Source organism: Mustela erminea, chromosome 5, assembly GCF_009829155.1.
Source record: "Mustela erminea isolate mMusErm1 chromosome 5, mMusErm1.Pri, whole genome shotgun sequence".
NCBI classification, from domain to species: domain Eukaryota; kingdom Metazoa; phylum Chordata; class Mammalia; order Carnivora; family Mustelidae; genus Mustela; species Mustela erminea.
This window is the reverse complement of record NC_045618.1, coordinates 72,019,524-72,043,547: the sequence shown is the minus strand read 5'-3', so window position 1 is coordinate 72,043,547 and position 24,024 is coordinate 72,019,524. Positions and strand designations below refer to the sequence as shown.

The following is a 24,024-nucleotide window of genomic DNA, read 5'->3' as shown; positions in this document are numbered from 1 at the left end:
ATATTTTTCTTTTTCTTCAAAACTGACCCAAAGTCCAAAATTGGGTTAAGTCCAAAAGTGTCTGTTTGAGGCTAAAGATCTGCTGCTTCAGGAACCCCTGATGACTGATTACCAGACCTTTCATGATATTGAGGCTATGAGAGCCAACTTATTGTTGGTCCAATATACCATTTTCACTCATCTTTATTTAACAATGAAGACAAACTACTAGACAACAATGCTTTCTTAATTTTTTTCTTTTTAATTAACAACAGAGCTTTCTTCAGAGAAAATTCCAGATGCCCCGTCTATAAAGCTACTGTGGCTCCAAGCTACAAGCTTACTCTCCTTTTTTCCACACCTTAATGGCCTCTGAGGAATTCATAAAATCTTTGCAGAACACAGGATGAAAACCATAATCAAAGATTCAAATTGTAGGGGCGCCTGGGTGGCTCAGTGGGTTAAGCCGCTGCCTTCAGCTCAGGTCATGATCTCAGGGTCCTGGGATCGAGTCCCGCATCGGGCTCTCTGCTCAGCGGGGAGCCTGCTTCCTCCTCTCTCTCTGCCTTCCTCTCTGCCTACTTGTGATCTCTCTCTGTCGAATAAATAAATAAAATCTTAAAAAAGAAAAAAGATTCAAATTATAAATTCTATTATAAAAAGATAGCTGTATTGTTGAAGCTGGCAGAGCCACCATATCCAGCTTCACAATCATGTTTTCAGATTTTTGGAGGTCCATATTCACTGAAAAAATAGATTTATATGTAGATTTACCTGAAATTACATCTCCAGGTGACATTTACTACATAAAGCAAATTCAAACTTTAATTGTAGCTGTTTGTTCAGAGCATACTTTTCCCTCCAATTTTATTGAGATATAATTGACATATGATACTATGTATGTTTAAGGTATACAATAGAATGATTTGATTTACATGTATTTTGACGTTATTACCACAATACAGAGCATGCTTTTTATATAATGTGGGCATGATGGTACTACTGGGACTGAAGTACTTTTATGCAACTACGAATTTAAAAAGTAAATTTTATATTGGCCAAGATTTATTCTTTTATAAATTGTTTCATCATATATAAATCATGATGTGTTTACATATTATTGTAAATGAATTGATTTGCTAGTTTAATTTTTCATTTATTTGTCTTCTAGTTTGCCAGAGTTTGGATACCTGATCCTGAGGAAGTTTGGAAGTCAGCAGAGCTGCTCAAAGATTATAAACCAGGAGATAAAGTCCTCCTGCTTCGCCTTGAGGAAGGAAAGGTAAAAATTTTGCTTTTATTTGTTGTTACTGGCATAAAGTGAAGTGAATTCAAAAGTGTGAGTTTGATGTGACATATCTGACTTCATTTGGAAGTCAAAATATTGAATTAATCTAATATTTTCACTTATTAAATTAAAAAAAATAGCAAAAGAGCAAACTCTGTTTTCTATCCCAATGGGTTAATGAAAATGTCAAAACTTTAAAAATCCGGGCGCCTGGGTGGCTCAGTGGGTTAAGCCGCTGCCTTCGGCTCAGGTTATGATCTCAGGGTCCTGGGATCGAGTCCCGCATCGGGCTCTCTGCTCAGCAGGGAGCCTGCTTCCTCCTCTCTCTCTCTCTCTCTCTCTGCCTGCCTCTCTGCCTACTTGTAATCTCTGTCTGTCAAATAAAATAAATAAAATCTTTAAAAAAAAAAAAAAACCAACTTTAAAAATCCGGTATTGTGGGCTATGAATTTGTTATGATTAGGTTTAGATTCACTTCTAATCCTCCCAAAGATGTGCCTGTTTACTTTGTTTAGGCTAGCATTAACTTCATGGTAACTAAGAGAACATTGCTTAAAGAGCCAGTCTGAGATTTGATATTTACTGGACCTAATCATTTGAAAAATGTTTACTGACAAAGTATTACATATAAAGCAGTTTGTTAGCAATCAGAAAAACATAAAACCAATTGCTTCCCTATACTTTCCTGTCTGCATTCACTGCATGGATAGACACGTCCTAGTTCTACCTACTTGACCTCTCCATGGCATTTGACAAGGCTTGTCACACTGTTTTTTTAAACACCTCTGTGACACTAGTTTTCCTTATATAACTTATAGTCTAGCCAGGGAAACTAGATATAAATACATGAAAAGTTACATAAAGCATAGAATCTAAAGATTCAACACCACGATGTTAAAGATATCAAAAGGTTATGACGAACTATTACCAAATGAGTAGTGCTACCTGGGAGTTAGCATGTATTGAACACTTACTTTGTGCCAGACATAGTTCTAAGTGTTTTACTTGCTGTAACTCATTTAATCCTCACAACAATTGTGTGAAGTGGGGCTGTTGTTATTACCACTTTATGGATAAAGAAACTAGAGCTCAGAGGGATTGTTCAAGATTATACAGGTATTAAGGGATGAAGGTTGGATTTTAAGCCAGAAAATTTGTCTTCATGATTTGTGATCACAACCACTCGCTATGTTGTAAAGATAGTAATGACTTTAGGATGCCTAAGAGGGAAATTTCATTATGAGCTGCTTTGTCAGGGAAGGAGTCGAGGGGGAAGAAGAATTTTAATTAACCTTAAAGGTAGGATAAAATTTGGATTGACAAGGAGAAATGGGTAGACCCTTTGAGTAGCAGAGCGTATTTTGGTGTTAGTGAATATAACAAGTTGATTAGAGCAGAGATTTAGAAAGATGTGTGTTCTAGTTCTAGGCTCACATATTAAAGTTTCTGCTATACAGCATGTTAAGAAGTGGCAAAAGGTGCTCTCTGACATCAGTGTTAGGTAAGAGAAATAGATATATTTATGAATAGTGTGACATGATATAACAAGTAAAAGCCAGGAACAGAAGTAGAACAGAGTGAGGAGTGGGTAGACGGGCTGGTGAAGGTAACGGATCGGGAGGCATGGTGTGAAGAACAAATAGATGAGGGGAAGTGCATTTCAGGAATCCAGAAAAGCCCATGCAAAGGCAGGGAGGTGTGCACAGTAATGTGCATTCGGGGAACTAAACAAGTTCCATGTTGTTAGAATGCAAAGTAAGAGTACAGGACTGGCAAGAGGATGGGGGCTGGAACCACATCACAGATGGCCTGGTTATCATCCTAAAACTCTGGGACATCAAGTGATGTGTGATGGGGAGTGATTGTAGTATTTTTAAACAGAGAAAGGATGCTGGATTTGTGTTTTAGAAAAGACTCATTGGTGGCCATACAGAGGATGGATTTCAAGAGAGCAAAACAGAGGCAAGTTTAGGTGGAAAGAAGGCAGGGAAGAATTAGGCCATAGTAGAGTAGGGCCTTGAATGCCAAATTTAAAGAATTCAACTACTCTGTGTTAGGCACAAAATTAGGCACTGTGAGCTATATTTTCTTAGGTTAATTCTCACAACAACCCTGTAGATTGGTAGGTAATATAACTATTTTCCAAATAAGGAAGCCAATGCCCAGAGACATTAAGTAGTTCTGCCTGAGATTGCATAGACAGAAGTGGCTTTTATGTAATACAGGGATCAATGCAAGGACATTACATCCATAACAAACAGACAGAGAGAGGTCAAAGGGCAGATGGTAAATTCTTCTCCATTTAGCATAGTTTATTCCAATCTATTTTGAATATATGACATCCGTTTATCTCTGCAGTGTTAAGAAAAGTGGCTTTTTACAAAACCAGCTAGTCCTTCTCTACAGTTACATTTCATTTTTTTGCCTTTTTACTTGTAATATGTTATTTGTCCTTAATGCCTCTTTGTGTGATAATTTGCATGCTTGGCTTTGCCATAAAGCCATATTTCCTTGGTTTTAAATTGAGTAGTACTTCTTAAATTTGTAGGCCAATCAACCTCATTAAAGAAAATCAAATGAAAACTAAGGACTGTCTTTCCAAAATATAATACACATATGTGTATATATATACACATATGGACATATATACATTTACACTTAATTTCAGGGGATTCTTGGACCTCTCAATGTTCAGGGGTTCCCAGGTATTTCTACATGCCATACATTGCCTCATTTAATTTTTTTTTAAGATTTTTAATTTATTTATGACAGAGAGAGATAGCAGAGAGAGAGGAAACACAAGCATGGGGAACCTGGAGAGGGAGAAGCAGGATCCCCACTGAGCAGGGAGCCTGATATGGGACTCTGATCCCAGGACACTGGGATCATGACCTGAGCTGAAGGCAGATGCTTAATGACTGAGCCTCCCAGGCACCGTGCCTCGTTTAATTTTTATCACACCCCTGCAAGCTACTTTTATTATGCCCTTTCTACCAATGAAGGATTCACATTGAATAACTTATCCAAGACCACAAAAGAAGTACTAGTTTCAGGATTTGAACCTGGGTTGATCTGGCTCTAGAGTCAAGCTCTTAACCATTCTTTATTGCTTATTCGCTTATCACAGGTGAAGGGAGAGAGAGAGAAATGTTTTTTAAAGATGAAAAACTTCTGGTTCAGGGGTGTCTGGGTGGCTTAGTCAGTTAAGCATCCTACCCTTGATCTCAACTTGAATCTTGATCTCAGGGTCATGAGTTCAATCCCAGCATGGAGCCTACTTAAAAAAAAAAAAAAAATTAAAACCCAAAACTTCTGGTTCAGTAATTGGGTTAAAAAAGTCTAAACTTAGTTCTGAAACCAATGATACATTATATGCTAATTAATTGAATTTAAATTTTAAAAATGGAAAAAATGAAAAAATTTTCTAAAAAGTCTAAACTTCTCAAACTGTATTAGCAAAAATTCTCAATATTTGTATTAATTTGTTAATACATCTAGTGAAAAAGAAGACTTCCATTTCCACCAGTTTCTGTGGCTTTGGAAGGTGTCAGGAAAAGAATGCATTTAATAGCTGAGAGTCATATCAGGAATAGAAAATAAGCAAAGTGTATGGGCCTGTTTTACTTTTATTGCTATGATTTATCCAGATTCTATATCTTGTATACTTTCAGGATTTGGAATATCGTCTAGATCCAAAGACCAAGGAACTGCCTCATTTGAGAAACCCTGACATACTTGTGGGTGAAAATGACCTCACAGCCCTCAGCTATCTTCATGAGCCTGCTGTGCTCCACAATCTCAGAGTCCGCTTTATTGACTCCAAACTTATTTATACGTATTGTGGTAAGTGTACCTTGCTTTCTGAGTGGACCGTGAACTCCTTCCTCTGATAGACATAGCCACAGAATTACTGTGCGTGGGGGAAAGAAGGCTGCAGTTGGGTTCCTCCTAGAGAGAGAATCACTAAAGAGTTAAACAAGATTACCATGTTCATTAGCTAGTTGCATTTTGTGCTGAATAAGCTCTTTTGTGAACTTACATAATTTTGCTCAGGAAAAAAAAAAAAGAACCGAACTGGGTCCATCTTTTAGATTTTCTTCCTCCCAAAGAAGTCATTTGACAAATTCAGTGACTGGTTTGCCAGTGACTTTCATCTCATACAAGGACTGTTACTCAAGAAGAGTAGATGTTCAAAGTGCGGTTTCGAGAAGTTCAGTGTTCTCTTGTTCTCAGTGCAGGACTGAGGACTCAAGGTAACTGTTCTTGCCTCATATGCTGGTCTGGGCCCATGCTTGTTACAGTATTAGCTGCCAGTGACTCAGCTCAGGATTCTTTTTTCTTTCTCTTAGATATAAAGCACCAGGTACTTTGGGATTTTTTCCTCCTTTTCCTTCTTTTGTCTCTTCTTTCTCTCTCTCTCTATTTTTTTTCTTTATTTTATTTTCTACCTTGTCCCTGGCTCTTTTCTCTACTGACTTCTTATCTTTCTTTCCCTGATAACTCTCTTCTGGGCTCTGGTCTGGGATTTCATTCATTTTCTTCTAGGTCTGTTTGCTTGGGTGACCAACTCCATGCTCATCATTTCTTCCTTACTCCCCTGCTTTGGACAGGGACAGCTATCTTCTCTTCATAAAGGAATTTATACCTCTTGCATCCTTCATACTAACTCTTTTTCTTCCTTATCTATGAACCAAATACTTCTGTTTCTCAATTTTCATTTTTCCATTTATCTTTTTCTTGCATATATGTTACCTCCTTGGTGAAGACTCCCATGCTTGTCTTATCTAAATCATAAACCCCTACTCCACTCCTTAGTTTCCATCTTCTTTCTCTGTTTAATTTTTCTCCCTTTTCCTTTCTACTATCTAACCTGTGATATTTATTTTTTATCTTGTTAATTGTCTCAATTTCCCACTAGAATATAAGGTCTATGAGAATAAAGCTTTGTCTTTTTTTGTTTACTGTTATAAACCTAGCACTCAGGAAAGACTTGAGACATACTTGGAGCTGAATAAATATTTGTTGATTGAAGGACTTTATTAAGTCAGTATACACCAACTATAAACTTTAAAGACATACAAAAAAGTATAAAAAAGGAAAAATAGTTACATATGTAATTTACTATTGAAAAATAACCAGTATTATGTTGATATATCCTATATGTGTGTATATGTGAGAAAGTATAAATAGATATGAAATTGGAATTAATCTGTATATAGTTTTGTGTCATCTTTTGCTATGACATTTAATATTCTTTAATAAAAATGTAATTCTGTGGTGGTAGCATAATCTGTCTTATGAATGTAACTAAATATTTGGCTACTCTTCCTTTGTTATATATTTTGTTTGTTTCTAATTTTCACTCTTGTGAATGATACTATGATAAATATCTTTATGAAAAAAAACTTTTGCTTGAATGTCTGATTATTTCATTTGGATAAATTTCTAGTAGTAAATTTTTTATTTTATTTTATTTTATTGAATATTTCAGTATTTATTGAATATTTTATTGAATATTGAGTATTTTCTATTATTAAATTGAATATTGAATATTTTATTGAAATATTATGAAAATATTTAAAGTTGTTTTAACATTACCATAGTTTTTATTTTTAACAGCTTAATGTTTTAAAATGGAGTTTTAGTTAGGTCTAGGTATAACAGGTTCAGAGCAAAGGCTATGATATATTTTGATCTTTAACAATTTGTTAAACAATTTGTTAGTTCAGGATTAACTGAAATTGAAATTTGTGTTGACTGTGATTCTCACTTTACCAGGTTTATATGTCCATTAGTATATCATTAACTTCTTTTGCTTTTTTACCCCTCCCCCAGGTATAGTCCTAGTAGCTATAAATCCTTATGAACAGCTGCCTATTTATGGAGAAGATATTATTAATGCATATAGTGGTCAGAATATGGGTGACATGGATCCGCATATCTTTGCAGTAGCTGAAGAAGCTTACAAGCAAATGGCCAGGTTGGTGAAAGCTCTATTTATTTTTTTCATGATTCCTACTAGATATGATTGCTTCTTCTCTGCCAAGTCATAGATATTTTAAAATGTAGTGAAGAGCAGCTGGTAAATTATTATTAAATAAGCAGCCTTGATTATTTCAAATGGTCTACATTATTATTTAAAAACCTTGTATTTATAAAAGGACATACAGTCTTAAAAACTGCGTTTGGGGTTGCTGGAGGGAGAGGGGTCAGGAGAGGAGGGTGGGGTTATGGACACTGGGGAGGGTATGTGCTATGGTGAGTGCTGTGAAGTGTGTAAACCTGGCGATTCAGACCTGTGTCCCTGGGCTAATAATACATTATATGTTAATAAAAAAAAAATTAAAAATTTAAAAAAAAAAAAAAACCTGCCTTTGGAATCTCCTGCTGCTGTGACTATGGGAGGACAGATGCTATGTTTACAGAGGAGAGGATCGAGGACTGGCGGTGTGAGGTCCTGCTCCCACTATCCTTCAGCTAATGAGCGGCAGACCAGAAAGAAAAGGCCTAAGAAGAAGATGAAATCTGTCTGTATCTTAGAGAATTAAATACCAAGGAAACTGTAAATTTAATGTTACTCTTATGTTCTAGAGACCAGTGATCCTTAACAGCATCAGTAAAATGTCTTTAATATTAACCCTGGAAACCTAACATTTTGAGAGTAGAAAACCAGAGGGAAAAAAAGCTACTTTCAAGACTAGATTGTGCTGTTAATAATGTAATATAATGAAAATCAAAACTATGGATGTATAGTATAGTATACATTTAACTCATTGCTCCAGTCTTCAGGAAAGAACCAGCATATTATAAATATGCTGTGGGAAACCCTGAAGCAATTTATGAAGTGGAGAGAAAAAAAATACTGTGGAGGTTTTATTTTCTCCTTTCCAAGCAACAAGGGTGTTTGTTTGACATAATTGGGCCAGCACATAACAGAATTTTAGAATTATTTCCCTGCCAGAGTCCATAGAAGTCATTATGCCCTTTTATTAATAAAATATTATTGTTCTAATAATCGCTAAGACTTATTAAGTACTCTCTCTGTGCAAGGCACTGTTTAATTGCCTTCCATCTTGCTAAGTAATTTTATCCTCCTAACAACCTTTTGAGGTTGGAGTTATTATTAATCTTCATTTTACAACTGAGAAAACTTAAGCACTTGAGAAGTTACTTAACTTTCCTAAGGCCACATAACTAGGAAGACTAGCTTTCAAATTCCATTGGTCTAACACTATGAAATATTATCATATTAAATATAAAATGACTAAATATAGTTTTGTACTTCATAATATGCTTATTATAGCAGATTCTGTTATAAAATGGAAATGAGTGTCAAAAGTGTAAGAAAGGTTACATTTTTTTAAAAGGATTTATTTATTTGAGAGAGAGAGTTGGGTGCATGCAAGTGGTGGGAAGGGGCAGAGGGAGAGAATCTTGAAGCAGACCCTCCACTGAGCATGGAGCTCTCTGGGGGGATCTCAGTCCCACAACCCACGAGATCATGTCCTGAGCCAAACTGAAAGTCGGCCACTCAACTGGCTGAGCCTCTCAGGTGCCCCAGAAATGTCATTTTTTTTTTAAGCTTTTAAATTCCATCTATCAGCACAATTTTTTCCCTAAAATGAGAAAAGCCCACCAATATTTGATGTGTATGGCACTGGAGCATTCGATAAAATGTTAGCACCACACAAGTACAGCCAGAGAACTACTGGGCAGAGAAGGAATTGCCGGGAGTGCCAGGACCTAAAAATTGTCTCCAAAAAGTGTTATACTGCTCCTAGAGAATGATATGACTTCTTTAAAAAACTAATTTTAAAAATGAAAGTTTGGTTCTTAGCATTTTTGTGAGAGAAACCCAAGAATAGTGTTAGATTTATGTGAGTATTTCTGGCTTTTATTTTTTATTTTATTTTATTTTTTTTTTTTTAAAGATTTTATTTATTTATCAGAGAGAGAGAGGGGGAGAGAGTGAGCACAGGCAGACAGAATGGCAGGCAGAGGCAGAGGGAGAAGCAGGCTCCCTGCTGAGCAAGGAGCCCGACGTGGGAATCGATCCCAGGACGCCGGGATCATGACCCGAGCCGAAGGCAGCCGCCCAACCAACTGAGCCACCCAGGCGTCCCGTATTTCTGGCTTTTAAACCCTGGATTTACTTTGGTTTCCACCCAGCCCCTCCACCCCCCCAAATTATTTCCCTGTGACTCAGCCAGTCATTGCAATTACTGCAGGTTTGCTTGCTGCTTTCCCCTTTGCTCAATTCTGTTTCCAAGCCAGTTTTAAAATACGGTTCAGTCTTTCCTAAGTCCACCATGTATATGAGTAAATCTGTGCACATAAGATGTGCTGCAGCTGCTAAACAGTCCATGTCTCTTAGGCATACAGTGGGAGCTAGATATTGCAGGATCCTTTCTTATCATCTTTTCCTTACTGAGTGGAGATGTGCCGTATTCACCACATGTGAGACCTGGTACCCTTAGAGGCCCCTACAACTTCAGGGAAGGTAACGGCTACTTGTTCAGTAGACCTTTACTGAACACCACCAGCACACTGTCCCAGGCATGGGGGACACAGCAGCAGACAAGTGAGACAAATAGACAAAAATTCTTACTCTCCTGAAGTGAGGCATGATAAACAATAACAGTAAATAAGATACAGTTTATCATATATTAATAAGTGCTTTTCTGGAAAATAAAGTCAGAGAAGTAGGTAATGTTAGGTGGGCCAAAGGGCATATATGCTAGGCTCAGGGAGAGCCTCCTTGTAAAGCTATCTCTCCCCGCACCTTTTTTCTTTCAAACGTAAAAAAAAAATCTTGAGCTTAAGTGTGGACAAACAGTACACAGAGGTACCTTATACCCTACATCCAGCTGTAGTAAATAACTGAAACAAGGAAATTCACATTGATATAATACTTTTAAGTAGTCTAAAAATCTTGATCACATTCATCATTTCCCCTCTGATGTGCTTTTTCTGTTCTAGGATCCAATCTAGAATCATACATTGCACCTAGTTCTGTCTCCTTAGGCTCCTCCTATCTAGGACCATCTGTTCGTCCTCTTTCCTTTCATGGCTTTGACAACTTGGAAGAATGCTAGCCAGCTATCTTGTAGACCCTGAGGACATGGCAATAGAAGAATTAGACAAAACAGACTGCAAAAATTCTTCCCCTTCTGAAAGTTTATGGTTTTCTCTGGGTTAGATTGAGGCTAGCCATGCATTTGGGGCAGGATCCTCACAGAAGTGGTATGCCCTTCATCATATAGAGGAGACACAAGATGCCAGTTACTGGGGATGTTAAGTTTGATCACTTGGTTATGCCGGTATCTACCAGATTTCTCTACTATAATTACTTATTTTAAACTTTAAAATTAGTAAGTGTATTATAGGAAAATACTTTGAGACTGTGCAAATATCCTGTTTCTCATCATACTTTCACTTTACTAATTTTAACAGCCATTGACATTGCTAGGTCAAAATCTAGGTGTAAATGTAGTTTTGTAGGTATTGCCTACAAAATTCCCTCTAGAAGATTTGTACTGGTTTGTATTTCTGCCAAAAATGTTCAAGAGTCCCTGCTTCCCTATAGCCTCATCAACAAAAACTGTGTAGTCTTTCTTTTTAGTTCTTTACTATCCAGTGGTATCTCAATGTTGTTTTCATTTGTATTTCTTTAAATATGAGTGAGTTTACATCTTTACATGTGTTTAAGAGACTTTTTATTGATGTATTTGTTTCTTTGTTTATGTGGTAAACTGTCCATTCATGTCTGTTTCAATTTTTCTATTGTGTTTTTAGTCCTTTGATCCTCAATTTCAAGAATTTTAAAAAATACGTTAGAGATATTAGCCCTTTGCCTATGGTATATATTGCAAATATTCCCCATCCTACTTATACGTTTTCTTTTTATTTCGTTTATGCTGTTATTTTCCTATGCAAAATAATCAGTCTTTTTTTTATTACTCTGTATTTTGAGTCATTGTTAAAAGCCTTTCCCTATACCAAGAGAAAAGAGAAATTCATCCATGTTTTCTTTCTTTTTTTAAAAAGATTTTATTTATTTATTTGACAGAGAGTGACACAGCAAGAGAGGGAACACAAGCAGTGGGAGCGGGAGAGGGAGAAGCAGGCTTCCCATTGAGCAGGGAGCCTGATGTAGGACCAGTCCCAGAACTCTGGGATCGTGACCTGAGCTGAAGGTAGATGCTTAATGACTGAACCACCTAGGTTCCCCTCATCCATGTTTTCTCCTACTCTTTGTGTTGTTTTATAATGTACCTTTAGATCTCTGATTCAATTGAAGTTTATTCTTTTTTCTTTTTTTAAAGATTTTATTTATTTATTTGACAGAGATCACAAATAGAGAAGCAGACAGAGAGAGAGGGAGAAGCAGGCTCCCCGCTGAGCAGAGAGCACGATGTGGGGGCTCAATCCCAGGACCCTGGAATCATGACCTGAGCCGAAGGCAGAGGCTTTAACCCACTGGGCCACCCAGGCGCCCCTGAAGTTTATTCTTTTGTATGATATGAGATATGGATCTAAATTTATCTTTTTTCCAAATGGCTATCTGGTTATTCAGCATCACTTTATTAAGAAACCCATTTGGCTCCAGTTCTTTCAGATGCCATTTAGCATATCCTAGGTTTTCTTATGTTTTTGGATCAATTTCTTCTCTATGTTCTTTTCACCTCCCTTTATCTATTCATGTCCCAGTACCACACTGTTATAATTATAGTGCCTCTGTAGTAATTTTTTTTTTTAAAGTAGGCTCCAAGCCCAGCATGGGGCTTGAACTTATGACCCTGAGATCAAGACCTGAGCTGAGATCAAGAGTCAGACACTTAATCAAATGAGCCACCCAGGCACCCCTTCAGAATATTTTTTAATGTTTGGTATCATTAAACCCTCTCATAGTTTGTCCTTTTCATTATTTTCCTGGCTATCCTTAGATGTTTGTTTTTTCTGTATATACTTTGGTATCAACTTACCTACTTCCATAACAAATAAAGCTGTCTTTTGAATAATTACATGAAGGAAAGGATAGAGTGTACCATTCACATATCTGAGGAAGGATATTCCAGGCAGAGAGATCATAAACTGCAAGAACTCTACAAGGCCATGTGGGGTATTGTAGCAAATTTGACTTCTTCTCTGGGTGTGAGTTTTGAGCAGAGGAATGGCTTGATCTTGCAGCTATGATAAAAATCGACCATAGATTGCTGCCAAAAAATGCATGTCCTGAATCTAATTGGGAGGAAACACCAGAAAAACTGAAAATGAGGGCATTCTCCAAAATAAATGTATATGCTCTTCAAAATTATGAAGATCAAAAAAGTCAAAGAAAGGCTGAGGAACTATTTAGGATTAAAGGAGATGAGCATTATATGCTAGTTAAGTGCAATGAATATTCTGCATTGAATCCTTGGTGACTGGGGAGGAAAGGTAACTATGTAGGGAACAACATTGCTGAATGTTAGAGTATAGACCATAGACTAAATACTACTACCATATCAATACTATGTTTCATGATTTTGATTATTGTAAATAGGTAAAAGCCGGACACTGTTCTGAGGAAGTATATTACTCTAAATTATATAGGAGGCATCATGTCTGTAACCCACTCTTAAATATTTCAGAAAATATAAAAATAAAAGAAACAGAGAAGTTAATAAAACAAACAGGCAAAACCTAAACAATTGGTGAATTTGAGTAAAGCGTATATGAGAGTTCATTTTACTAGTTTTGCAATTTTCCACAAGTTTGAAATAGTATCAAAACTAGTTAGAAAAACAAGCAAAAATTAAAAGAACTGTTGGTGTTGGGATGCGGGTAGAATCCAGAAGACTAGTTAGGAGTTTTTTGTATTGATCCAAGCAAGAAATAATGATAATCTAGTTAAAGAAGATATTAATGGAGAAGGTAAAAGTGAATGGATGGATTCTGGATGTATTTTTATTTTTATTTTTTAAGATTTTATCTACTTATTTGTCAGAGAGAGGGCACAAGCAGGGGGAGCAAAAGGCAGAGGGAGAGGGAGCCTGATGTGGAACTTGATCCCTGGATCCTGGGATCATGACCCAAGCCGAGGGCAGATGCTCAATTGACAGAGCCACCCAGATGTCCCTCTGGATGTATTTTTAAGAAAGAATGGACAAAGCCTTGCTTATGTGAGGCTATGAGAGAAAGAGAGGAGTCTGGGATGGTGGCAAGGTATTTGGTCCAAGTACCTGAAAGATGGGAGTTGCCATTTACTGAGACAGAGGATATTGAAGGAAGAGCAGCTGTACAAGTGGAGTGGGAGCATGGGAGGAGGAAGGGTGGAGTTTTATTTTTGATATCTATCCTCCAAGCAAAGCTGACAGAAGTGTTTCTTCCCCAGTAGCTATATGGCCCATGAGAGAGTAGCAGTAACCCAGGATCCTTGACTTGGGACTCCTTTTTAAGCATGTCCCTTACAGAGAACAGTGTCCTCATAGAACACCTTCAGAGTCAGCCCTCTTACTTTAATAGTCTTGTTGACTTACAGAAGAGAAAATGTCAGTGGGCTGCTCTGTCTGTTTTTCTTCTTATATTCTTGTGTCCCATTTATATCAGTCTTTTCTCATGCTGGAACTGACTGTTCTTTGGTAACTAAATGACAATATTATTTTCCTTAAAACAAAAGCTTTTTTTCTTTTGTTTCCTTAAAAACAGTATTTCTTAAATACTTTAATGTGGTATATTTTTTCCCCATTGAGAATGGTAAATAATTTTTTTTTACTAAGTTTCATTTATGGGTTTTCTTGAAATTAGATACTTACATGTATAACCTTGGTGAAATCAAAAAGATATCTGTATAAATCACAACTGCATCAGTAAATAACTACACAAGGTTATATCTCCTTGTCTGCCTCTGTCTCAGTTTTATTGCCGACACAATGGAACAGTTTCACTGGCTGGTTTACCTTGACACTTAACGTTGTTGTGTGGTGTGCATTTGTTACCTTTCTGTTCCATGGAGACTAATTAATAAGTATGTTGCTCTTCTAGTGGAGAGCAGACTGGTAAGGAGCTGTGGAGCAGAGCAGAAGGAGCATGGTGTACTTTCTTCTTGGAAACCAGGGGATGCAGTATGTGACGTCATTCGTAGAGCTCTGCTCTAACCTTAGATAACCCGTCTAACTAATAGTAAATAGTAATATTTTCCATAACGTGGAAAAAATAATGCTGTCATGCTTACTTCAAAGGTGAAAATTATCTTAAATGATAAACATAAAAGCACTCTGAATAGCATAACAGAGAGAGTTACTGAATCACTATGTTGTACACCTGAAACTAATGTAACATTATAGGTCAACTATACCTCAATAAAAATGTTAAAAATACACTCTTTTTTAAAAATGGTAAGTCTTGCAGTATAGGTGTTACTGTCATCACGTCTTCATCATTAAGGAGTTTTATGTCTCCATTCTCTTCTCATCCACTTCAGCCTCTCATCTAGTTGATTCCTCTTGACTGTTCACTGCTAGGCCTTTTCTGAGGGTGGCTCCTTCTTTCACATGACTGGGAGTCTCTGCGTGCATCGCTGTCCGGAGCTCCTTGCCTGAGGGCTGGTACAGATTATAAAAGCTCTGCTGTTACCAACAGTGACTCAGCTGCCCTATGGTACCAAGTATCCCACTTATGCAAATAGACTTGAAGTAATATATGCTATATGATGAGGAATCTCATGTATGATCCATAAAGGTAGATTAACTTACATTAATGAATAGCTGCCATGTTTTGATACCTGCTGTGTCCAAGCATGGTGTCAGGCTTGCTTCCTCTAATCTTCCTCACATCCCTGGGAGCAGGCATCATCACCCCTGCTTTACAGGTGAGGAAACTGAGGAAAATAACTTGTCAGACTATCATGCTAATAAACAGCATCTGGAAGTGGAGATGTAGTTCTCGCTTTGAGACCCCAAAGCTTTTCTCCTTTGTCATTTCACTTTCTTACTTTCAGCTACTCTCCCCTCTTCTTAACACATCTATTCCCTCAAACTAACATTGCATACTTGTATTGGTGCACATTTTATTCAGTCGAGAATATCCTTTTCTGTGCTTCTTCATCTGTCTGATTTTTATGTATTTTTCATGATCCCACCCAGGTTTTAGTTTGAGACTAGCTTAGTGCCTGGTATATGATTGCTCTTCAGGATTCTTTACATATAAATGTGGCGCTTAGTGGGCACTAGCTACCCCATAAGGCTGTGGAAGGAATAAAATACAGGTAATACAAGTCTATAAAAGTCACAAACATATGTAACTGCATATTTCTGTTACGGCCTTGTTATGTTAATCTTATAGGCTCTGGAGTGATGGCACAGAGAAGTCAGTTTGACCAGAGAGGATCTTAATGCCATGTGAGCGGTTCCTCAGTAGGAACTGACTGACCTTAGTACATATCTCTAGGAAACATTTCTTTCCATTTCCTGAACAGTGTCTACCTCTCTAAAGCACAACTTTCACCAGTCTGCCTGCACATCTTTTTAGAGGAAATATGTAACTTAAAAAATAATACTAAATATTGTCATTGTGAAGTCATTGTCTGATGTCACCTTTAGAATTTAAATCTTTTCTTCTTGAATGGATGGAGCTAGGGAGTATAATAATGCTAATTGAAATAAGTCAGAGAAAGACAATTGCTATATGCTTTCACTCTTATGTGGAATTTAAGAAACAAAAGAAACAAGCAAAGGGAAAAAAATAAGAGAGAGATAAACAAAGCATGAAACAGACTCTTTAACTATAGAGAACAAACTGATGGTTACCAGAGGGGAGGTGGATGGGGGTTGGTTGAAATGGGTGATGGGGTGGAGGAGGGCACTTGTGCTGAGCACCAGATGATATTATGGAATTGTTGAATCACTGTATTGTACAGCTGAAACTAATATAACACTGTATGTTAACTAACTGGAATTAAAATAAAAACTAAAAAAAAAGTGTTCTTGAGATTCATCAGAACCGGAAATCATGAGAACACAGAGCACAGCAGCTTGATTTTGATGAGTGATAATGATGTAGAAAAATTTAACAGCTCTTAACAAGAGAGATAGGGATTAGAATCTCAAGTGAAGTCACGTAATCACACTAAAGGCACAGCATTGGAAGAAAGCTTTGTATCACATGAACTTAGTATTTTCTCTTTTTAACAAAGGCTCAGATAAGGGAGAAACAATTAGATTGATTGCCTGAAAAAAAGTAAAACTCGAGATTTTGTTTCATGCACACATGTTCACTTATAAGCTAAAAATTAGATGTAGGTGCTTGTCCACTTAACTAAGGTAAACAGCAACACCCAGTGGTTATCAGAGAGTCAATATCAACGTGGGTGAAAATATTAAATTGTCTTCCATATGAGTCAGGCCTGAGGTTGGCATTACTTAATTTAGTCTTGAGTGATCTTGATGTGACTGAAAAGTATGCTCATTAAATTTGCAGAGAACAAGTTGATGGTCTTAGAAAATACGAGTAATATTCAGTATGACCATGATAGACTAGAGAGGTTACATTTTTTTAAAGGAAGGAAAATCTATATACACCTGATGTAAAATGAAAACTGAGTAGATATAAGAAAAGGCTGGACAGACCAATTAGATACAGATATACTGAATAAAAGGACTGAAGACCAAGGATGGAAATGGACTAAAGTGAAACTCTTCTCTTTCATCAACCCAGAGTGGATATTCTGTTCTTGAATACATTTTTCCTGAGGTTTCAGGTGCCACTATGTAGTTTCATTCCCATTGCATTCTTCCCATTCAATCTAGTTTTCTCCTAATCATCATGTGAAAGTCAATGAAAGCATCCCCTTTTTAAGAAAGCATTTCCTGACATCCCCTCCCCTCATCTCCCACCACTTCCATCCTGGGTGGTATCCTGGGTGGACCTCCTTGTTAAAATGGAGTGAAGTAATGAAGTGCTTCATTTTAACTATACTTTCAATCTCTCTCAAAAGGCTATGATCCCGGAGTCTTTTATCTTCACAAAATGTTTGGCACATTGTGACTGCTCGTTACATGTTTGTTGAATAAATGAATGAAGCAGTATTTTTAGGTGGGGGCTTTTAGTTCACATTAGAGCCTCTGGAACCACCATTGATAAAACTAGGTCAGAAGAGCTTACCTCCAAAGGCACCCAGTACCCAGATATTTAGGATTACTCTAGAGGCCTTGAGAAAACTGGCCAAGCCAGAAATCATAAATCTTTGCTTCACGTGTCCTTAAGACAGTCCAGATTGATCTGACTGATGAAGAGTAGAGAATCTTTGTTCTTTAATGTGTTTTTATCAGGGTTTTGAAGTGATATCTACCTCCCAAAAGTAGAAAAAAGTTTCTTGTAATAAAAGAACAGGAACACTTGAAGGATTATAAATACTGGCTGATAAGATATGCAAAATTTCAAAGAACAGTAAATTATTTTATATATATATATATATAAAACCACATAAAGCTTACAGCTCAAATGACTAGAAGAGGGTAGACTCTGGTATTCACCTTGAACCATAAAATTTTTTAATTTTTATTTTTTTAATCCAGGTATGATTAACATACAGTGTTAGATTAGTTTTAAATTTGCAATATAATGATTCAACAATTCTATACTTTACTCAGTGCTCATCAGTATAAGTGTGCTCTTAATCCCCTTCACTTATTTTACTGATCCCCCCCCCCCCCCCACCTTGCCTCTGGTAACCACCAGTTTGTTCTTTATATTTAAAAGTCTGCTTTTCTGTTTGTCTTTTTTCCTTTCTTCATTAATTTTCTTTCTTAAATTACACACGTGAATGAAATCAAGGTATTTGTCTTTCTTTGATTGACTTATTTCACTTAGTATTATGCCTTCCAGGTCTATCCATGTTGTTGCAAATGGCAAGATCTCATTCTTTCTTATGGCTGAGTAACATATCATTGTGTCTATATACTGTATTTTTATTCATTTATCTGTGGGTGGACATTTGGGTTGCTTCCATATTTTGGCTATTATAAATAATGCTACAGTAAGCATAGGAGTGATTCTCTCTCTCCCTGTCTTTCTTCAAATTAGTTTTTAAAATTTTCTTTGGCTAAATACCCAGTAATAGAATTACTAGATCATAAGGTAATTCTATCTTTAACTTTTTGAGGAACCTCCATACTGTTTTCCACAGTGGCTGCACCAGCTTGCATTCCCATCAACAGTGCACAAGGGTTCCTTTTTCTCCACATCCTCACCAACACTTACTTCTTCATTTTTTATTTTAGCCATTTTGACAGGTGTGAGGTAATAGCTCATTGTAGTTTTAATTTACATTTCCCTGATGATGAGTGGTGTTGAGCATCTTTTCACATGCCTGTTGACCATCTGGATGTCTTCTTTGAAAAAGTGTTTGTTCATGACTTATGCCCATTTAAAAATTGGATTATTTGGGGTTTTTTGGTGTGGAGTTGTGTTAAGTTCTTTAAATAGTTTCGATATTGATCTCTTATTGGCTATATCATTTGCAAATCTCTTCATTCAGTAGGTTGTCTTTTTTGTTTTGTTGTGTAAAACATAAATAAACATAAATAAATTTTAAAAAACATAAATAAAAATAGTTTAAATATTGCTTTTGTTTCCCCTGCCAAAGGAGACATATCTAGAAAAATGTTTTTACAGCTGATGTCAAAGGGATTATTGCCTATGTTTTCTTCTAGGAATTTTATGTTTTCAGGTCTCAAAATTAGGTCTTTAATCCATTTTAGGTTTATTTTTCTGTAGGGGATAAGCAAGTGTGAACCACAAAATTTTTATCTCTGATGTTTTTGTGTGTTTTCTCCTCATCTCTATCCTACCCTTCTTGTTTTTCCTTTTGTGTGTCTTTATTATCTGTTATGCTTCTCTCATCCCTCTCTGTCTTCTCTTCTACCTGTGTCTACTCTTTTTCTGTCTTTTTGGCATTTCTTCCTATGGCCACATAGAACTGAAAAACATTTTAAAATTGTACCTACTATACCTGTTTTATAAAGATTTCTACTTCTGCATTTAATTTTAAAAAAGGTGAATTGATTATTTTACATTTTTACTCTTTGTAGCCATTTATTGATTTTGGTCATCTCAGATTCAGGGGCCCTCTAGAGAAGAAATGTTGCCCATTTTAAATATGGCCACTCAAGACCATCTGAGTCTCCGTAGGCCTGTCCTCTTCCAATTGTCCTTGGTTCCAAGAGTTTATCCTGGCTTAAACTGCAAGCTGTTGTCTATCCAGCATCTGAAAAACAACTCCAGAGTTAGACTTTTAGATTATAGTACTTTAGAATTTGAGAAGGACCCTTGGTACTATTTAACCTTAAAGATGAGGAAAGATGAGAAAACCAGAGAGGTCATGCAATTGCTCAAAGCTGCGTAGCTCGTATATGACAGATCTAAGGATAGAGCCTTGATGCAGAGGAGCTTTTATGTAATGGAAGACTGGTGCTTGTTTATATATTGGAAGCTCTGCTAAGCTTGGGAAAGATGGGAAGACTCTCTGCTAAGAAGTCAGGAAATATAAAAAAAATAAAGTCCCTTAAAAAATTTAAAAACTGTTGGGGCGCCTGGGTGGCTCGGTGGGTTGAGGCCTCTGCCTTCGGCTCGGGTCATGATCCCAGGGTCCTGGGATCAAGCCCCGCATCGGGCTCTCTGCTCAGCAGGGAACCTGCTTCCTCCTTCTCTCTCTCTGCCTGCCTCTCCGCCTACTTGTCATCTCTGCCTGTCAAATAAATAAATAAAATTAAAAAAAATTTAAAAACTGTTGATCCTAGGTCCTAGAAAAGAAAATGTATATGGCATGTGATTGATATCATATGTACGCGGTATCCTAAATCCTAGAAAAGAAAATGTATATGACCTATGCTTGATATCCTATGTACATAGTTGTACAAGCCTCTGATTCATTTGAACAATCCTTGATCTTATTGCCTTTAATATTTTTCTTCTTCCCTATATTATAGGAAAGAGCTATATGAATTTTTAGATTTTTTGGTACAATATTTTGATATTAAGACTTGAAATAACATTTCAAAGACAGTACAGTTTAAATAGCAGTTCCCACTGATATTTTCATCAGACCAGTGGAAACCTCCCCACCTCATTTGCTGTTGGAAGGAGTGGTGTTACACAGGGTGCAGTGACAGCTGATCATGCACAAGTTAGGAAAAGGTCATTTTTCTAATCATATTATAGAAGGGAATCCAAAAACTGTTGATGCAGTACCTTGATAAATGTATAGAAAAAGGTGAGTTCTGAGGACGTTTTAAATGACTAAAAGAAAGGACAGTGGTGCCACAATGAGAACTGTTTTATTAGATGATTTAGGTTTTGATGAATGAATGAATGAATGAACAGGGGTAATGGGAGTGTCCAGTTCTGTCTAGAAATTCAAATAAAAAGAAAATGAGATTGTGGGTATGAGGTTCAACGATGTTTCATGAAAACAGGGATTATGTGCCAACTAGTATTATAAAACTTAAACATTCCTTAGTGTCACCTAGGTCCTCCTGCTTTTCCCCACAACATGGGAGTCAGAGTGTCAGGAACAAGTTGCTATACTCCCACTGTATTTTTCAAGGTCTATAAAATAAGACAGTTACCCTCATTTCTCATAGGAGGAAGAAACCTTTCCTTGAAAAAGTCCTAAATTTCTACTTTGGAAATTTATTGCCAACTACTGTGGCTTCTACCACTTTGGTGTCTCTTAAAGCTCTCTACCTCTCTCAGTCAGGACAGCCACAACCTCTGTTCAGGCTTTCATAATTTGTCATCTGGACTCTCACCACTCATACTACACATTGCTGCCAGAGTGATTTTTAGTAGTTGGATTATTTTGTTTTCTGTTTAATGGCACTCCATTACCTTTAGGTAAACTTCAGATTCCTTAACATCTCACAGAAGAACTCTATGGTCAGTTTCTTGGTCATCTCTACAGTCTTAGCCATCATTACTCCCTGTTCCAGCCAAACTGAATTATTTGCTTTTTCCTAACTTCTCATGCATCTGAGCTTTCATTTATCTTACATCCTTTCCCTAGAATGTTTGCTTTCTGATTTCTGCCTCCCTTACTTCCTTTTTCCTAGTTATCTTTTTAGACTTTATTCTGATATCTTCTTCAGGAACCTCTCCTGAACACCTCTTCCTCCTTTCAGTGCCCCATCCCATGTATTATAATCTCAAATTACAGTCTGTCTTTCCTGTTAGACCCTTACCCACTTGAAGACACAAATCACAGCTTATTTAATTTGTAACCCTAGTGTTTAATACAATATTTGGCATGTAGTAGGTATTTGATAAATGTTTGTTGGCTAAATAAGTCTCTTTTAAAAGACAAAAAGATCATCTTCTGTAGTAGAATAACTTCCCCATCTTGTGGCCTTACAGGATAGTTCCACTAAAAACCTTTGAAGTCATCCTGATCCAGTCCCTTTGTAAATTAAGAGCACAAATAATACCACCTTTGCTATTATAAAAATACCTTGTTCGGTTTTTAAAAAAATTTTATTTATTTATTTGACAGAGAGACACTGTAAGAGAAGGAACACAAGCAGGGGCATGGGAGAGGGAGAAGCAGACTCCCCACTGAGCAGGGAGCCCAAAGTGGGGCTTGATCTCAGAACCCTGGGACCATAACCTGAGCCAAAGGCAGATAGATGCTTAACTGACTGAGTCACCCAGGTGGCCCTTGTTCAGTTATTTTGATTAAAAGTTAATTGCTGGTTCCATCTTAAGAAGTGGGATTTTCTACTTCTGTCCTAGTAGAAATTGTCACCAAAGCAGAGAGATTTAGGGGCGCCTGGGTGGCTCAGTAGGTTATACGTCTGCTTTCAGCTCAGGTCATGATCCCAGGGTCCTGGGGTTGAGCTCTGAGTGGGGAGCCCATTTCTCTCTCTCCCTCTACCCCCATCTTGTGCTTGCTTTGTCTCTTTCGTGCTCACACTCTCTCTCAAATAAATAAAATCTTTAAAAGAAATAAGCAGAAAGATTTATTCTTAGATTAGGTTGTTCATTGAATTTCTTTTTACTTATAAGAAATACACATTTATTGAGCATTTGTGATGTGTCAGGCTTTGTACTAGGTGCTGGATATTAAAAATAAAGATGACTTAGGTTTTTATCCTCAAAGAAATGATAGTCTTTATAAACAAGTGTATTACTTAGAGTTTTTGAGTCATTGTGTGAATGAACTAGAGATGGAATAGTAGATAGTCTTTGGGTTCTGACATATCTGAAGAAGTCAGCCAACAAATAAATGAACTGTTTCTTCTCTCCTGAGAAGAAACTTTCAGTAGGAACTGGAGTTTGTGGAACATATGATATAGGGACTGTTAACTACTAGACAATCTGTAATTTTAATTAAATAGGATTTTCTTCTAAATTCCCCTGCTGTGGCTCCTTTTTCTTCTGAGGTGGTTGCAGTACTGTAATATACCAGAATTATTGTCTAGAAATTAAATAATGTGCTTGAGACCTGTTCACACAAGTATCAGAGACCCTCAACACAGATTCATCCTTAGATGTGATGCTACCTAATATGATGCTTGATATTCTCCTCTCCCTCTCTGTTCATTGCTAGTTTGTACATAGTTACTTTTGTTAGGAAATATTCTTACGTTCCTTCCCACATTGCTGCATGTATGAACCAGAAGAGATTCACCATGGCTTGCTGATGAGAACACAGAGGAAATAATGCTAGTCCCATGCAGGAGCAGGCAGCACTGTTAGTTACTCTTCTTTGTTTTACAGAGATGAACGAAATCAGTCCATCATTGTAAGTGGAGAGTCTGGGGCAGGAAAAACAGTCTCAGCTAAGTATGCCATGCGATACTTTGCAACCGTGAGTGGTTCTGCCAGTGAAGCCAATGTTGAGGAGAAGGTCTTGGCCTCCAACCCCATCATGGAGGTAAGGCAGCAGTGGCCTTGGCCTTCTTACTATGTTCTGTTAAGAAACCTGCTCAAAAAAGTATCGAAACAGCACCTGTCAAAGTCAGGGCTGTCTCAGCCACTAAAAGTAAGAAAATACTTTTCCACGTATTAGTAAGAAGAGATCTACGAAAAGTAGAAAGTCAGGAAGGTAGCCATTTGAGTAAAGCCCAGCTATGGAAGCATCTACTTTATTCCATAATCCTGCATTTTTAACCTACCACTGGCTTGTCGCTAAATAACTGGCAGTGATATTTCATTTTCTAAATTTCTATTCTCCTAGAAATTTATTGGTCCTTGTACTAGAAGAATGTTTCTCATTTCCCCCCATTTCTGAAGTTCATAGGATTCACTATACCCAAGCATGATGAATTTTATCATTCCTTTGCCACATTTCATTTTCTGTATTTAGCACAACCTGTTTAGCTGTAAGTTTCTATTTGTTTCCCCCAGATGTGAACTACAAGCTTAAATCATGATCTTGTGAAACATTTTTCTTCTTGTTTCTGTGAAGCACAATACACAGCTTTAGGTTAGAAAAAGAAATTCGGTAGCAATAAATTGCTGAGAAAGGAAGAAGTACAGAAGGATGTCCTTTCAAAAGCAAAATATGTCTACAAAGTGGAAAGCTCATGCCAAAGAAAGTGGACCTGTTTGTGTGAGACTTTGAGTATTTCAGGATTTGTAGCTAGAGAATTATTTGTCTATTAATACAATATTAGGAAAGTCGCATTTTTGTAAGTAGTCCCATTGAATGGAAAAAATTAATTCTCATTACTAATGGGGGGGAAATTATTTTGGACAGGGAGAAAAAACCTGTCTTATTA

General features: G+C 36.9%; 1 protein-coding gene across 8 annotated transcripts in view; it reads left to right on the top strand.

The window, feature by feature from the left end:
- The window catches only part of MYO5A (myosin VA), a 199,203-nt gene that overhangs the window by 66,184 nt on the left and 108,995 nt on the right, over positions 1–24,024 (top strand). For all 8 annotated transcript variants that reach the window (XM_032343758.1, XM_032343754.1, XM_032343756.1 and 5 more), the window contains exons 2-5: positions 1,151–1,261; positions 4,939–5,110; positions 7,103–7,247; positions 23,021–23,177. In XM_032343758.1, coding sequence (XP_032199649.1) covers positions 1,151–1,261; positions 4,939–5,110; positions 7,103–7,247; positions 23,021–23,177 — 585 coding nt within the window. The remainder of the gene's footprint in view (positions 1–1,150; positions 1,262–4,938; positions 5,111–7,102; positions 7,248–23,020; positions 23,178–24,024) is intronic.